Source organism: Schistocerca nitens, chromosome 9 (assembly GCF_023898315.1).
Source record: "Schistocerca nitens isolate TAMUIC-IGC-003100 chromosome 9, iqSchNite1.1, whole genome shotgun sequence".
Classification (NCBI taxonomy): Eukaryota; Metazoa; Arthropoda; class Insecta; order Orthoptera; family Acrididae; genus Schistocerca; species Schistocerca nitens.
Window position 1 is genome coordinate 350,490,359 of NC_064622.1, and position 17,395 is coordinate 350,507,753.

General features: G+C 42.9%; 1 protein-coding gene across 3 annotated transcripts in view; it reads left to right on the forward strand.

Annotated features, from left to right (window-relative positions):
- Nucleotides 1–387: 387 nt before the first annotated feature.
- The window catches only part of LOC126203628 (transcription termination factor 2), a 307,259-nt gene continuing 290,251 nt past the window's right edge, over nt 388–17,395 (forward strand). For 2 of the 3 annotated variants that reach the window (XM_049938001.1, XM_049938003.1), the window contains exon 1: nt 917–950. In XM_049938001.1, coding sequence (XP_049793958.1) covers nt 933–950 — 18 coding nt within the window. In that variant the 5' untranslated portion in view covers nt 917–932. Of the gene's footprint in view, nt 486–916; nt 951–17,395 lie in introns of those variants that run through there. The other variant, XM_049938002.1, reaches the window with a different exon arrangement.

Genomic DNA, 17,395 nt, shown 5'->3' on the forward strand with positions numbered 1-17,395 from the left:
GGCGTAAATGATTAACGTCCGATGTTATCAGACTACGATACCTCCAAAACTGTCTTCCCGACAAATCGTGACGTGACGTGAAGGTCCGTTGTCTCCCTGTGCGAATGCCGCCATTTGAAATTGTGGAATGCTTTGACGTAACCAGTAGTGATCGACAGTGTGAATGTCTTAATAAAAATTAAGACCAGGAAAATCTAGAAGCAAAACATCCACTACAGTAGAACGGCTTAACACGACGAATTTTTTTTTAAATTCTGGTGAAAACGGGCGACCAAACCTACCGTAAATCTTTCTTCCCAAGAAATCTTGACTTTGACTTCCCATCTGTTTCGTTACCTCAATTGAGAGTCGATCATAATAAACAAAACAATTAACATCTTTGGCATTGTGTGTATCTCGTCTGTGGTTTTGTTTGGCACTGTTTGAATTTGAATTGAGTGTGGCAGAATTCTTTTGTGCGGAGGAAAGCTTATTTAGCATATGTTGTGAGTCAATTTGTTTGTTTAGCGACATATATATTCTCGTATTAAGATGGTGATAAGAATTGTGTGTTGGTCTCGTATGTCACTGTCCTGCCCCGAAAGGAAACGAGCAGTCAACTTACGGCATTCTAGCGTTCAGCTGATTTGCTTTCCGCAGAATACCAAGGAAAATTTGAAGACCAGCATTGAATTTTTTTGTGTCTTTTTAATTTCGACTTTTGTTGTGGAACATATTGACTTTACAATAATGTGTCTGACAACTGAGTAACTATTTTGCCGTGTAACAGTTTCAGGGTGTGAGCTGCTTCCAACTTAATTGGTCGTGTTTATTTAATTCGCCAATTATGTTATGTTTGGTATGACTGATGTGTATTATCCGTCGATCATAGTGTCAACGTCATCGTGCTGTTAAGCTGTCGCGTTGCCGACCTAGAAGTCGTTTATTCGTGTATGCAGACTATTGGATTTGTGAGTTAGCCTCCTAATAAGGTTCTGATTTAGTCAAATTGCTTTCACTTACGTTTTAATGTCTTTCAGTTCTTGCTAAGTTATAAACAACTGTTTACGATTGTGTTTAATGAAATAATGATGTGAAAAATTCTCATGTTTGTTGGTAAATTTGCACACGTTAAGGAATTTATAATCATAAAGCCACTTTTTAAGATTTGCTTTAATCGCGTGTAGTGCTTCAGCTTCATTGAACGTATTTGTAACACAATGTTTATGTCAGAAATTACATTTGTTGACATGAGAGCAATATACTACATAACCTCTCTTAAGGAGCACAATCGTATGTCAGTGGGAGGGACTTATGGTGAGAAGTTGGAAACAGCAAGTTGTGGTCAGTAAAGCCAACAATCTACTCTTACTGTTCCCCACACCTGCAATTGGGAGCAACACACACACGTCACAGTTGTAGTTCAAAGAATGTACTGATATCACCATACATTCTACATACATATAAATATAAGTGGTCCTCCATGCACAATGGCCCCTACCTTTGCATTGTCTGAGAATTTTAAGTGTATCTCTTGTGTGTAGGTGACTAGTGTGTGTGTGTGTGTGTGTGTGTGTGTGTGTGTGTGTGTGTGTGTGTGTGTGTGTGTGTGTGTGAATAACTTAAAGTCCACAATGAACAGAGAGGTTGCATTCAACAATATCACAAGCCCTCACATCTTGAGATACTGAGTAGAGGTTTGTAATTTAATTTAGGACATTAACACGAGGTACGATGATCAGGAACTTTATGCTTCCAGGCCCCCTCCCATTCTTGAGGTAATACTGGCAGGCCGCATTCTGCTTCAACAAACTGCCTCCATTCCTTTCTATTTTGTTCTCATTTCCTCTAGGTTTTTCAGTTCCCAGGGCTGACTGGTCATCCATCCAGCACTGCCTTCATGTTATGGGTGTCTGCTGTTTGGCTTCCCTTTGAGTGCATTCTGCACCTGTCTTTCTTGTAGGCCTATACGTGTTACATGGCCCACCCATTGGATTGTTCTGCTCTTCAGCTTTTGTAGGAGTGTTAGTTGTTGCTTCAAGAGGTAGATTTCCTTGATTTTCCTCTTCCTCTATTCTCCTTTATGTAAAATCAGTCCCCATCTCTTCTTTTAAATATTAATAGTATTTTATATTGTCGTTTAGTCATGCCCCAGGTTTCTGAACCTGGTCATATCACTGTGTTGTATATTCTCATTTTAATGCTCGCTCATATTAATTTTGAGCTTAGCATTTTCCTGAGGCAATACCTGTATTTCATTCCCACTGCCATTTGTTTCCTGACGTCCATTGGTGTGCTCTGTTGCTGGTAAACCAGGGTCCCAAGTATTTGAAGTGGTGAACTCTCTTGAACCTCATGCCATATGTCTCAAATCCTTGCTACTCTTGTCTTCTTCCTAATTGTGTGAACTCTGTTCTGTCTCGTCTTGATTTACTTTTAGCCCAACCTTCTGTACATATTTGTCTATTTTCTGATAAATTTCTTTTAACTCATGGTTTAATTCCTTTAGCAGTACTATGTCATTTGCATATGCGAGAAAATTGAAATTAACGTTTATCTGCACTCCAGTCCACTCCTGTTACCTACATTCGTTTAATGCTTTCTATAAGGTGACGTTGAATAGAACACACATGAGAGTATCCTATTGTTGGAGACCTGTCACAGTCTCGAACATTTCTGATGTGACCCCTCGAAAACGAACTGCTGTCCTCGATTCATCCATAGAAGTTTGCGCTATTCTCAATAGCTTCTCATAGTTTCTGAAGCCACATGGTGCACTATATAGGCTATTCCTGTGGATGATGATGTATGCACATTGAAGACTAATGAGTAGATTATAGATATACCTGTCATGTTGCAGTGTTTTCAAACAATTCTCTTAGGGTGAAAATGTGATCTGTTGTCGATCAGTTGGATCGAAAGCCAGCCTGGTATTTCTGTATGTTGTTCTCTATAAATGGTTGTAATTTTCTGAGGATAATGACTGACAGTATCAGGCTTCTGGATGACTTTTCTGAACTGTACCCCATTCTCTAGTTCATTTCCTTCACCACTTTTACTTTCCCTTCAACTCTTCCACCAGGAGGAGGAGCCACTGGCTCCGAAACCTTGTTACAGTTAAACCTTTGTGTGTGTGTGTGTGTGTGTGTGTGTGTGTGTGTGTGTGTGTGTGTGTTCTCCTGCTGCTACTTGGTGAGTAGACTTTTTATCCATTCATTTAGGGCCTACATTATTTTGTCAATAACCCCATTCCATTTTGCTTCCTTTCTTGTAGGCCTACATTGGATGTATTATGGGCAATTTTCAGTCTTCAGGCCATCTGTCACTCTTCCATATCAACAGGATTAGTTTATATATCTCTTACGTGCCAGCTGTCACCTCCCTCTTTGATTAATTCTCCTGTTATGCTATCCTCCACTGGGGCCTTGTTATTTTTGAGTCTTTTGATTACAATCTTCACATTTTCTTCAGTCACTTCCCATTCATCTTTCCTCCATGGTGTCTTCAGGTAGCATCTGCTCTGGGTCAGGGTGATCCAAGAGTTTTGAGAAATATTTTCTCCATTTTCTACTGTTCTTTCTTTGTCTTTTCCAAGTTGCTGTTTTAATCTCTAATAAAAAAAGACTGGGCTCTGAAATTCACGTTTCAGAATTTTGATGCCCTGGGAAAATTGTCATGGATTCTTGTTTTGGCTCTCCTCTTGTTCTAGTAAACTGGTTAGATAGCCTATATCCTCATCTCAGTTCTCAGGATTCGCTTCATCTCCTTTCTGATGTTAAGAAAATGTTCCTTTTCTGCTCATTCTCCCTGTCTGCCAGCCACTTACCCCTCATTTTCCTTCTGTCTTCTGTAGCCTTCTGGCATGTCTTGTTAAACTGTTTTCTCTTTTTGATTCTCTTCTTTCTTCCCAACGTATCTTCAGTTATGCTTATGTGGACTTTATCTCCTTCCACTTTTCCTCAATGTTCTCTCTTGCTTCCAGATATTCTAGGGCCGCAAACTAGTTTTGATTTCCATAGAATATTATTCTTTAGGCCTAATTGCACTTTCTCATGGCTTCTCAACATTCAAAGCAGGTTGTACTGTCTCTTTCTTATATGTGTAGGTGAACATCATTTTAAGTCTACACAGAATGAGGAAGTGGTCTGATCCACATTGGTGCCTTTGTATGAGCTGGTGTCCATGACTATGTGTTTACAGTACTGGTCCACAAAGGTGTGACCTATCTGGTTGGTGGTTCTTCCATCAAGTGAACACAAGGTTCCCTTGTATGTTCTGCTGTATTCAAAGTAAGTTGAACCTACTCTCATATTCTTTGAGATAGCAAAGTTGATCATCCTCTGACTGTTGTCATTGGTCTCGTCCTATAACTGGTATGCAGAATTCTTCTTGTCTTCCATTTCCATTAAAATTTCCCATGACTATCTTGATGACTCTAGTTGGTGTGCTCTCAGTTGTTTGCTGTAGTTTGTCATAGAACTCTTCCTTTTCCTTGTACGTTTTATATTTGGTCGGGGTATGGTTATTGATAAGTACAATGTCTGACTGACTCATATCAGCAAATAAACTACTTCATGGAGTTTGCAAATTTTCCACAAAGGAGGACTAAAGATTACGCACCAAACCGATAACTTCATTTGGGAGACATTAAAGGAAGGCGTCCCACACATAACCTGCTTAAAAGAGTTTTGTGCCAGCTGGAGTTATCTGTAAATGGGTGTGGGCTTAGATTTCAGGGGAACTTGCATTGAAAGAATAATCCTTATGAGACTGAAAAAATATCGTCACTCTGAAATGAAAACAAAACCCTAACCCAAATTAGGACAGTGTGTTTGAAAGTGGATAGCTTTGCACATCCGTGAAATGTAAATCTGCTGTTGAGTAACCATCAGTAGCATCTTACTTCACCTTGTGCATTGAAACATGCTCAGATTATTCTTGGCAAGCTGCCGGTGTGACGTTTGAGACTTTCCTGAGCTCAAGCCTGCCCCACTCCTTGACTGCAGCGTTCCTGGAGTAATACAGTGTTGAAGGTATTCCTGTGATGATGTACTGTAAGTTGAAGGTGATCCCAAACATGCTCAGTCAACTTCTTTTTCACAGATAATAGTTGATAGTCTCCTGGGAGCAAACTTCATTAGTTAAGTGCAGTGTGCTTATACGTTATTGTCTGTAAAGATAAACCTATTGCTTAAATTTAGGATTTAGGATTGGACGGTAAGTTAGGGGACCCCATCCCAATACTGCACAGACCTCAGAATGTGACTCACCTCTCTGCTGAATCCCTATGCCTGAATGCCCAAGATGTGCATTGGTACCCTACCTTCTGAACAACGATCATCTGGTGTCGCACAAATCCTCATTGCAGAGAACCTGACAAATCCACAGCTTGTGGCCTAGTGGCTAGTGTTGCTACCTCTGGATCACGGAGTCCCGGTTTGATTCCCGGCTGGGTTGGGGATTTTTTCTGCCCGGGGAATGGGTGTTTGTGTTGTCCTCATCATTCCATCATCATTCATGAAAGTGAAAGTGGCGAGCACCCCACAAACCAATCATCATCATCAGAACATGACAACATTTACCCAAGTTCGATTCCAGGCATTCCCTTGCACGTTATGCCACACAGCAATTTACTGTTTGTATTGGACACCTTGGGACTGTTTTGATTATGTGGATATGACTACATACTGTCTGGGTTGACATGACCATCCCAATTGTCTCCAAAGAAAATGCCACACACTGTTGCGCTCTCCTTGACGTACCTAGGAGCCGTAGTTTGTAGGTAGCGATATTCCGTTGGTTTTATTGGCTGTGGACAGCTGTTCCAGGGCAGATATTCATGTTTTGTGTGTTTGGATAATGTTTGATTATTGGAATGACATTGTTGAGGTGTACACTAGTGTGGCTGGCAACTTCCTTTACGGACAACCCTTCTTGCTGTAAAGTGACAGTGCCTTCATTGCATGCTTCTTTGTGGCTGCCTAAAGACCAAATGTTTTAGAGATAGCAGCTGAATGTATGTTTGAATGATGTGGCTGTGGTGTATGCCACATTTCAGCAGCAACTACCTGTGGTGACAATACTTCTTGTGATCAACTGAGGTTGGCAGTACTACTTGTCTGCTTTTATCGGTGACCTAACTGTGTTGTGTTGTGTGATGTCATGATGGCATGACATAAAGTAAATGATTTTGTTGCTGGAATATGCAGTGGCACTGTGGCATGGGAGCTTTAGGTTTCTAAATTATTCTTGCGTGGTATTAGTGATTCATTGGTCTGCTTTAGTGCTGTTTGGAAGAAAAATATCAGAACTGTTTGTGGCTGTTAGTTCATGAGTTATTTTGATATTGGCAGTTATCGGAATAGATTTGTTTTTGGGTATAGAATTATCAGTGCAGTATGTTGTTTATGGTTGGCATTTTTATTTTACGTTTTATATTTTGTTAGTTAATATGACAATGAATTTCATGAATAGGTTGCGTCGTGTCACTATGGAGGGTAATGCATTGACCATGATTAAAATTTTGCAGCTGTTAAGTCCAATTGCTTAATATGTGAAGAGTCACATTTGTGGAGATTGTATGAGATTGATCAAAGTTGCTGAATCTCGGACAAGGAACCAGGGTAAAATTTTACTTACAACATCCACAATGTAGTTTGCTAATGTTGGCAACACAATTGATCTGTGCAAGCACACTGATTAAATATATCAGTATTTTTTAATTATGTCATTGGAGGATATAGGTGGATCGGTGTTTTTTAATTAAATCATGGGAAAAGGCAGGTGGATCAATGATTTTTTAATATATTGAACATGCGACTCTATTAGGAATAAACATTAATTCACCCACCTTTTCCCATGATTTAAATAAAAAACATTGATCCACGTACTCTGTGTGCTCCTGCAGAGCAATTGCACATTACCAACATTTGCACACTATACCGCTGCTGCCGTAAGTAAAATTTAACTCGGACCAGTATATTTGGTGATGTCGCTGGCACACCATAAGGCACCAAATACAAATTAAAAATGAAATCACAGCGTCTGCCTTAAAAACTATGTAAATACCATAAAAGCTCTATTGCCAAAAGTAATCAATGAACAGATCCAATCTGGCTGTTTTCCCAAGTGCATACCTAAAGCAAGCAAAACTAATAGGTACTCATACTTAAAAATGATGATGCAGAACATGTAGAAAACTACAGACAAGTGTCCATCAATTTGAAAATTATTGAAACACTAATGGAAAAATAGATTAATGAAGTATGTAAATAAATTTAACCTTATTTGTAATGAACAACATTGTTCCAGGCCCAGAAGAGGTTCAGAATCTGCTATTGCAATTATCCATAATTGCATGAGTGTAGTTAAAAATTAAAAGTATAAAAAGTTTTTTGTCATTTCGTTAAAAATTTATGAAGAATTAGATTTTCAAATTTTTGTTAAAAATTGCTACATCCTGGAGTAGTAACTTGCAATTTTCTCTGTAACCAGATGCAATACAGAATGGAAATGTCATTTTAATGGCCTTTAGATATGGTTTCATTTGGTATGCAGCATGATGGTGTTTAAAATATTAAATAAATTTTAAGTTTCTAAAAAAGCCATCTTAGGTAGGACATCCACTGCATGAATGACATCTGGCTATTCTGGGTATGCAAAAGTAAGAGATGGACCTCATGGACGAGAACATGTCACTTTTAGTTTGTCTTCCTCTTCACCTTTCCCAAAAATGTGTGCAAGCCACCACTTGTTGTTACACGCTGTTTTTATGTATCCACATATACCTGGCAATGACAGTGGTTTTTTTGGGTTTGGTGGTTAACCAGTATAACGAACTTGAAGCATATGATGAGATCTTGACAAAGCATTTTGTCATGTCTGAAACTACAGTAGTGAATACATGACTTGTTTGAGTCGCTGGATTTGCTAATGCTTTGCAGAAATGACTGTTTAGAAATGAGGTCTTTGCTATGAAGTTGTCCCGAGTTACAAATGTAAAATGTACTCCAGAAATGTTGTCCAGTGCCCAGTTGAAAGATTGCTGAGGTGTAAGAATTTGATTGTCATATGGCTGTTGCAAACTTTCTCGGTTTGCCAATCTCTTGACTGTGCCACCAACTTCATCACTAGGCCCTTTCCGTGAGATGTTGCTGAAAAGTTCCATTCAGCCTTTATGCCAAACGCAGCTTGATGCCCCCCGCCCCCCCTGCCCCTGTGGATCCAAGGGTAAGAATAGGCCTGAGGTATTCCTGCCTGTCGTAAGAGGTGACTAAAAGGATTTTTATACATTTCGGCATTTATGTGATGGTACCCTGTAAGGTTTGACCTACATTTTTCATAAGAGTGAGCCAAATGGGGAAGGGCGCCTTACATGGTGCACTGCATCCTTTGTGCATTGAAATCTTTAGCCCACTTTCTCGTCATCGTGTTGCCCATTCTCCATCTCTTGGGCGAGGACACCTTCCTGGGTGCATTTTCCACCATGCAGTGTCGCTTTCTGCGTTGACGATAAACATGGACTTCGTTGCACCTGATATCCAGCATGGTAGCCAGTCCTGGTGGGACTGCCATGTACCTTGTTGGTTGTAACCCTCTGACCACACAGGGATTGCTCTGCTGACGCCTGCGCCTTAACTCCCCCTGTATGCCAAGGGGTAGATGCCCATCTGCCTGGGGCATCAGGACTCCCAGCAGTGGCCATCCTGCCAAGTGGCCTTTGCTGCGGCTGGCTGGTACCCATGGGGCGGGCCCCTGGTTGGAGTGGGTGGCATCAGGGCGGATGACACGTGATGAAGCATAGTCCATCATCTCTTGCTGATGGTGAAACACCAGCAGTCTCTAAGCGTTCATGAGCTCAATTCAATGCACGGAAGTATGACCCCCAAATCATCCCCCCCCAGGCCACACTGTGGGAGGAACGTTAGGCTAAGAATGGCAACGGATCTTATTCACCCCGGAATCTTGTGTGTTCGAGAGCTGGTGGGGATTCTTTCATGACGATGAAGCCTCAGTTTTTTGTTGAGCTTTTAGAGGACAAGTTTGGGGAGGTGGAGGGCTTGCCCAAAATGAGATCTGGGTCAGTCTTGATCAAAACAGCATCGAGGGCCAGTCACGGGCGTTACTCACTTGTGACAAGCTGGGGGTGTTTCTGTAACCATCACACCCCATAAGAACTTAAATGTGGTCCAGGGTATCATATTTCACAGGGACCTTCTTTTGCAGTCTGATAATGAGCTGCGTGCCAATTTAGAGCGGTGAGGTGTACATTTTGTCCGGCGTCTCCATCGAGGTCGGAGGGATAATCAGGTTGCCACCGGCGCCTTTATCTTGGCCTTCGAGGGTGATACATTGCTCGAGAAGATCAAGGTGATGGTCTACTGCTATGATGTAAAGCCCCATATCCCTTCCCCGATGTAGTGCTTTAAGTGCTGGAAGTTTGGCCATATGTCTTCTCGCTGTACTTCCAGTGTCACATGTCGAGATTGTGGACGCCCATCACATCCCAATACTCAATGTTCCCCGCCTCCCATCTGTGTCAGCTGCGGAGAGCACCATTCACCTTGCTCATCAGACTGCAGAATTCTCCAGAAAGAATGGAAAATCATGGAGTACAAGACCCTTGACAGACTGACCTACACTGAGGCTAAGAGGAAATTTGAACACCTGCATCCTGTATGTATGACATCGTCTTACGCCACTGCTACAACAGTTCTGGCACCATCAGCTCTGCCAACCCCAGTCACCTCTCAGAGCCGGAAGACTACACCTGCCCCCTCGATGGTGGGGGGCATTTCCCCCCTGTTGCTCCTGCACCAAGCAACACCCCCCAACCATCAGGGATGTCCATCCCCACTTCTAAACTGGAGAAGCGTAAGTCTTTCTTCGGCTTCTCTCGCTAAGAAGGGGTCCCTTGGGTCACTCTCTTTCCAGGTTTCTGCTACTGGGAAAGGTGACACCCGCCAGTGGCTGAAGAGCCCAAAAGCAGCTGGTCGTAGAGCGTCACACTAATCCTCAGTCCCAGAGACTGAATCAGTGAAGTCCTCCCAGCCAGGGAAACCCAAGGAGAAACGAGAGAAATCCAAAAAGAAAACCCCTAAGACCAAGGAAATTGCGGTGGCGCCCACACCACCGCTACCAACAAGTTCTGCATCTGAGGATGGGGTGGAGATTTTGGCGTCCGCTGAGGACATACATCTTGCCAGGCCCTCTGACACAATGCATATAGACTGCTCACGCAATAAGTCGGTGGCAGCAGGTGACTCTGAGGTGTAAACTACCTCATTGAATGTTTGATGCCTTCCCAGTCTCACGATGACATCGTCCTCAAGTGGAATTGCGGCGGTTTTTTTCCACTTCCTAGCTGAGCTATGGCAACTGTTAAGCTTTAACATGCATTCTGCATTGCCCTCCAGGAAACCTGGTTCCCAGCGATCCCGTTCCTTGGCCTCCTCGGCTATAAGGGATACTACAGGAACTGTAGCAACTATAAGTGAGTGTCAGGTGAAGTTTGCATTTATGTTCTAAACTCAGTCTGTAGTGACACTGTACCCCTTCAAACCCCTCTTGAAGTTGTGGCTGTCAGAATGAGGATGACACAGAAAATAACTGTCAGCAATGTATATCTTCCTCCAGATGGTGCAGTACCCCTGAATGTATTAGCTGCACTGATTGATCAACTCCCTAAGCATTTTAATGCCCATAACCTCTTGTGGGGTGGCACTTTGCTTACTGGCCAAGGCAGAGATGTCGGAACTTTACTGTCTCAGTTCGACCTCTGCCTCTTAAGTATTGGGGCTGCCACACATTTCAGTGTGGCTCATGGTAGTTACTCGGCCATTGATTTATCAATTTGGAGCCCAGGACTTCTCCCATCTATCCACTGGAGAGCACATGTCGACCTGTGTGGTCGTGACCACTTCCCCATCTTCCTGTCACTGCCCCGGCGTCAGGGCCACAGCTGCTTGCCCAGATGGGCTTTAAAGAAGGCAGACTGGGAAACATTCACCTTTGCTGTCACCGTTGAATCTCCCCCCACACGGAAACGTCGCTGTGATGGTTGAGCAGGTAACTACAACGATCGTTTTTACGGCAGAAAACGTAATCCCTTGCTCTTTAGGGTGCCCGAGGCATAAGACAGTCTCTGGGTGGTCGCCGGAAGTAGCTCAAACAATAAAGGAGCATTGGCGAGCTCTACAGTGGCATAAGCGGCACCCTTCCCTGGAGCAGTTCTCCAGCTTATCAAATGATGGAAGCATGAGTGTTGGGAGAGATACATCTTGACCATTGGGTGTCATATGTCACCTTCCCAAGTCTGGGCAAAGATCAAACCTGTTTTCGGGTACCAGACCCCAGCAGGTGTTCCCGGTGTTACCATAAATGGCGTGTTACCTACCGAAGCAAAAGCGATTGCCAAGCACTTTGCTCGAGCCTCTGTGTCAGAGAATTACCCCCCAGCCTTTCGCACTCTCGAACTGCGGCCGGAAGGGAACGTCCTCACATTCACTACATGCCACAGTGAATCCTATAATGCCCCATTTACAGAGTGAGAGCTCCTCAGTGCCCTTGCACATTGCCCCGACACAGCTCCTGGGCCTGATCAGATCCACAGCCAGATGATTAAACATCTCTCATCTGACTACAAGCGATATCTCCTCATCATCTTCAACCAGATCTGGTGCGATGGTGTCTTTCCATTGCAGTGGTGGGAGAGCACCATCATTCCGGTGCTCAAACCCGGTAAAAACCTGCTTGATCTGGATAGCTATCGACCCATCAGCCTCACCAACATTCTTTGTAAGCTGCTGGAACATACGGTATGTCGGCGGTTTGGAGTCACCTGGCCTTCTGGCTCCAAGTCATAGCAGATTATGCCAGGGTCGCTCTACCAGTGATAATCTTGTGTCCCTCGTGTCTGCTATCCGAACAGCCTTGTTCAAATGGCAACACCTGGTTGCTGTCTTTTTTTGACTTGGGTGAAGCATACGACACGACCTGGCGTTGTCATATCCTTGCCACATTGGTCTCCAGGGCCCGCTCCCGATTTTTATTCAAAACTTCCTTACGCTCAGTACTTTCCATGTCTAAGTTGGTGTCTGTCATAGTTCCATCCATATCCAGGAGAATGGAGTCCAACAGGGCTCTGTATTGAGTGTGTGTCTTTTTTTAGTGGCCATTAATGGTCTAGCAGCAGCTGTCGGGCCCTCCGTCTGACCTTCTTTGTGTGCAGACGACTTCTGCATTTTGTACTGCTGCTCCAATATTGGTGTTGCTGAGCATCGCCTACAGGGAGCCATTTACAAGGTGCAGTCATGGGCTCTAGCCCACGGCCTCCAGTTTTCAGCCACAAAGTTGTGTGTCCTTCTGTGAGCATCGTACAATTCGTCCGGACACAGAACATTATCGTCATGATGATCCACTCACTGTAGTGGACACATATTGATTCTTAGGACTAGTTTTTGATGTTCGATTGACTTGGCTTCCTCATCTTCATCAGCTCAAACAGAAGTGCTGTCAGCACTTCAATGCCCTCCGTAGCCTGAGCAGCACAAATTGGGGTGCAGATCGCTCTATAGAGCACTTGTCCAGTCCTGAATTGATTATGGGAGTATGGCGCTGAAGACCTTGCTGTCGTGCGCCCACAATACCCCTCTACTACTACTACTACTACTATGGGAGTATGGTTTATGGTTCGGCAGTGCCCTCAGCATTGCATTTACTCGACCCTGTGCACCACTGTGGGGTTCGACTAGTGACAGGAGCTTTTAAGACGAGTCCGGTGACCAGCATACTAGTGGAGGCTGGGGTCCCTCCATTGCAAATCAGATATGCACAACTGCTCGCCAGTTGCATAGTACACATTTGTAGTTCTCCTGCGCATCCGAATTACTGTCTCCTTTTCCCGCTTCTGGCAGTCCATCACCCCCATCGGTGGCCTGGGTCGGAGCTAACGATTGCAGTTCACGTACGGTCCCTTCTTTCTGAACTGGAGTCCTTCCCTTCACCACCTCTACTTGTGGTCCGTTCACATACGCTTCCATCGTGTACCTCTTGCCCGCAGCTTCGTCTGGATCTTTCACATGGCCCATGGACTCTGTTACCCCTCCGGCTCTCCACTGCCACTTCCTCTTGATTCTTGATGTGTTCCGGAGCTCTGAAGTGGTTTACATCGACGGCTCGATGGCTGATGGTCACATTGCCTTTGCCTACTTTCACGGTTGCCATGTTAACAGCTTTCCTTACCCGATGGATGCTGTAGAGCTGGTGGCCAGTTCTCGTGCACTTCAGTATCTCCGTTTGTGCCCTGGGGAGTCTTTTCTTTTATGTACTGACTCCTTGAGCAGCCTGAAAACTATGGACCAGTGCTACCCTCGCCACCCTTTGGTAGTGTCCATCCAGGATTCCATCTACCGGTATGCCTTGGAATGGTCCAGTTGTTCAGCGGTGTTCATCTGGACACCTGGTTGCGTCGGAATCCCAGGAAGTGAACTTGCTGACAGGCTGACCAAACAGGCTACACGGAAACCACTTCTGGAGATGGACATCTCCGCAACTGACCTGCGTTCGTTATTCAGGGTGTCTACAACCCGGGACAACCGGGAGATCCGGGAATAACCCAGGAATTTTTTTCATCCGGGAGGAAACCGGGAAAAACCCGGGAATTTTTTAGAATTCCGGGAATTTTTCGTTGTTTAAGTTTTCAGTTAATTTTTTGTAATTCTGACTGGTAAGAACCGATACTCTAACAAAGGATATTACTGTATCCCGCTACTGCAGAATAATACTGTAGCATTAAAACATGAACGAGAGAAAAAAACGAAAATAAAACTTAAATTGCAAAGGAAATGCGCCATATAAAATAAGTGCTCGTACAAGCGTCTGCCAACAGCAGAATGTGTCAGAGGTACTAAAAGTACCTTCTCCCACTTCTAGCTACAGAAATGTGGCTGTTGCCTGTGTAAGTAGCAGTAGCAGCAACCAGCCACATGGTGCCCGGAAAAATTTTACTGGCGTGCCCAATCTGTCAGACTCACGCGTGCACAGCAGGCCCGTATCTAGTGGGGGGTGAGGGCAAACCGGGGTATCTGATCCGGGTAGCAATTTCAGGGGGAGGGGGAAAATTCATATTCTCGAGGGAAAAATCCTTGTTTCACAAAGCACCTAGCATCCAGCGCACGGTGGTCTATCGATGATTCATATGATTTTGAAACACACCCCTACTGGTATTTGAACACATTCTAATTGATTTCTGAATGAATTAGTTGATTTTTGAATGCGTGCGTATTGTACGTGATGTCTCTACCAACTGCAAAAACGGGACGTGGCTATACGATCTGAGTGGAATAAAACCGAACCGGAGAATGCCAACTGCTGCTTGTTTATGTTGTTGATTCAGTTTTGCGAATGTTCAGCGTTGTTGTAATCACTAGCGAAATCCACGAATTCAGACTACCAGAGTGGAAATAAACAACTAACAGGAATAACAGGTAAGAAAGGTTACGTATTATCTTCTCGGTGTATCCAAGAAAGTGAAATTTTGACAGAAAATTTTTGGCCAGATCGTTACAATAGACAGGACCAGTTGCAGTCCCCGGCTAGCAGCCGCCTAAGTTCCATCCTGGAAGTAGCTCGGGAAACGCATTGTACCAACTCGTAATAACGCTTAACCAGTGAATAATCGCTGGATAACTAAACCGGTGATTGTGGCAGGGTTAGTAAAGTTAACCGGAGAATGAGTTTTGACAGTGGTAGGAATAGTTACAGAATTAGTGACTGTTTGTTATAACGAGGAAGGAGAAGAAACGGGGACATCACACAAATTATGGAAGAGTATGACGATTCCAAATTTATACAAAAATTTCGTTCTACTACTTTTCGGTCGCATGCATGAGAAACTGGAGCGCATGAATGAAATGTCAAACCATTTCCTAACGTAAAGCTTTTTGCTTGTAGTAGGCCAAATAGGTATTTCGTGAATTTATTGTCGTATTATAAAAAGGTCATTATTGCCAAAAACAGTGTCGCTTATTTGGTGTGTGTTACAACTGCTGCAATATTAGAAAGGCCAATTTTGTTTTATCTGGAACACAGTGACAAAATAGACGTAATCAGATCGAGAAACCACACCAGTCTTGGGTACTAATTGTATTAAATGCTTTTTCAGTATTAGACAACGACATTTACATTTTTCATGTAGCAGAAAGTTTAACGAACTTTGATAAGGTAATAGTTCTTTCGCAGAAAGGAAAGAACGTGATGTAAAGTTGTACCAAGATTAGAGAGAAAAATCGCTAGGACATAAGAATTGAAGAAATATGTAATGTCTTGCCTGTCTCTTGTCTTTACTGGTTTTAGGTATCCTATATTTAATTTTATGTTACACAGAAGAGCAAGTTATTAGCTAATAGGCAATAAAGAGTCCAGATTTTCTGAAGAGTTCTTGTTCTCCTGGTTACAAATAATTCTATCCAGTATTAATTGCGAGGGGTTGTGCAGAATGTCAAACCGGCCGACTGGGAGCAGGATAGGCACTACAGGACATTTCAATTTCCACTGTCCTGAAATAGTTTGATGGTATCCATTACAAAATATATACGTTTGAGTTCCACAGAGCGAAATACAGTGACGTGCGCTATAAGGATGTTGTTTAAAGACGCGTGACACTGCACTGCACACTTAAGACCAAATAACGTGTCTTAGATTTCCTCGAAGATATATGTTTTATGTATCACTCTTCAGGAAGTTGTGCGCTACAAAATGAACTTATTTTTGAAAAGTTTTTTTTTTTTTTTTTTTTTTTTTTTGGACGTTCTGATGCGCAGAGCAGTCTGAGTTATAGGGGGAGGGGGGGGGGGTAGTCTCCACGTGACTCTTGTTTACATTTAGTGTTCTTTTCTGTTTGCGCTTCATTTACTGCTCTCACATCAAATGAAAACGACGGGTTCCTGTGGCTGGGAGCTATTAAGTGAATTAAAATGTTGGTTGGTTGGTTGGTTGTTTCGGGGAAGGAGACCAGACAGTGAGGTCATCGGTCTCATCGGATTAGGGAAGGACGGGGAAGGAAGTCGGCTGTGCCCTTTGAAAGGAACCATCCCGGCATTTGCCTGGAGCGATTTAGGGAAATCACGGAAAACCTAAATCAGGATGGCCGGACGCAGGATTGAACCGTCGTCCTCCCGAATGCGAGTCCAGTGTCTAACCACTGCGCCACCTCGCTCGGTCAATTAAAATGTATTCACGTAATTATGGAAGGCTAAAATATGTTTCTAGTTTCAGATTTTATTTTATTTCCACCTTTCTGACAGTCAAGCATTAATCGCCTTGCAGAACAATAGTTATTTTTGTCGGTTTGCTAAAGAAATTTGGCTTTTATTAGGGTTTCCTGCTGAGGCATTGAAGGCATTCAAACGGAATGTTTAATTCCACACTATTGGCTAGTTTCAACTGTTTGCTGCGTTTCAAGTGCACGTCTCCATCTTCTAGCGCTTATTGCATTATGCCATAACAAAGAACCAAACATGAGATAATACAGTACTGGTACTCTAAGAAAATTTTTGTCCCGAAAACCACACTGAAAAGCTTCATATCAGGTTGAGGCCTAAGTCATTGGGAATGTGGACATATGAATGTGCACTGTAAGGCAAACTATGCATTTTAGTACGGTTCACGAAATTCCGACGCTCTTGGAGTATCCTCTCACGCCTTGTTTCTTTTATGACAAGAAGTAAGATCTTTTAATGTTTTACACGTACGTACTTAATGGCTTCCTACGTCACTATAGCTGCGCTGTCTGGCAACTGCTGAAATGAATATTTCTAACAAGCCGCGGGAAAATATTGTGAACAGTTATTCGAAAAGCATTGTTTTTAAAGGAAATTTCCTTTTACGGAAGATGAACTATGTGCGAAAATGTACTATGAATTTCCTATATAACAGAATGTTTGCTCTCTTATAAAAATCAACTCTTTGATGACGAGCCATTTAGAAGAATTTCTAGCCCAGAAGATCAGAGATTTATGTCGGTATTAAAAATTTTACTGGCGTATTTGTGTGATGTATCTTAAAGTGCAACATGCGCTAAACAAATCAACATTACATGTGAAAGTTTAGTTTCTCTTGTAGCTTATTAATCTTCAATACAAAAAATTATGTGCTAAAGCTTTGCTTTTGTTGTTGCAACACTGTGTATATTAATTTAAACCATTAAATTTTCCTGTTGTTGGAATTCAAATCTATACTTTCGTGATACGAAAATACGCAGCGTGCATGTTGCTGCACATCACAAATCTTTCCAAAACATGTTTTTTCACTCCGAGTTTCGCTTTCTAAAGTGCAGTGAAATTCTATGCTGCTGTATAAAACCATATCCATTCAAAGGATATGTTTTACAGTTCCGAGGGAAAGTATACTGTCACTT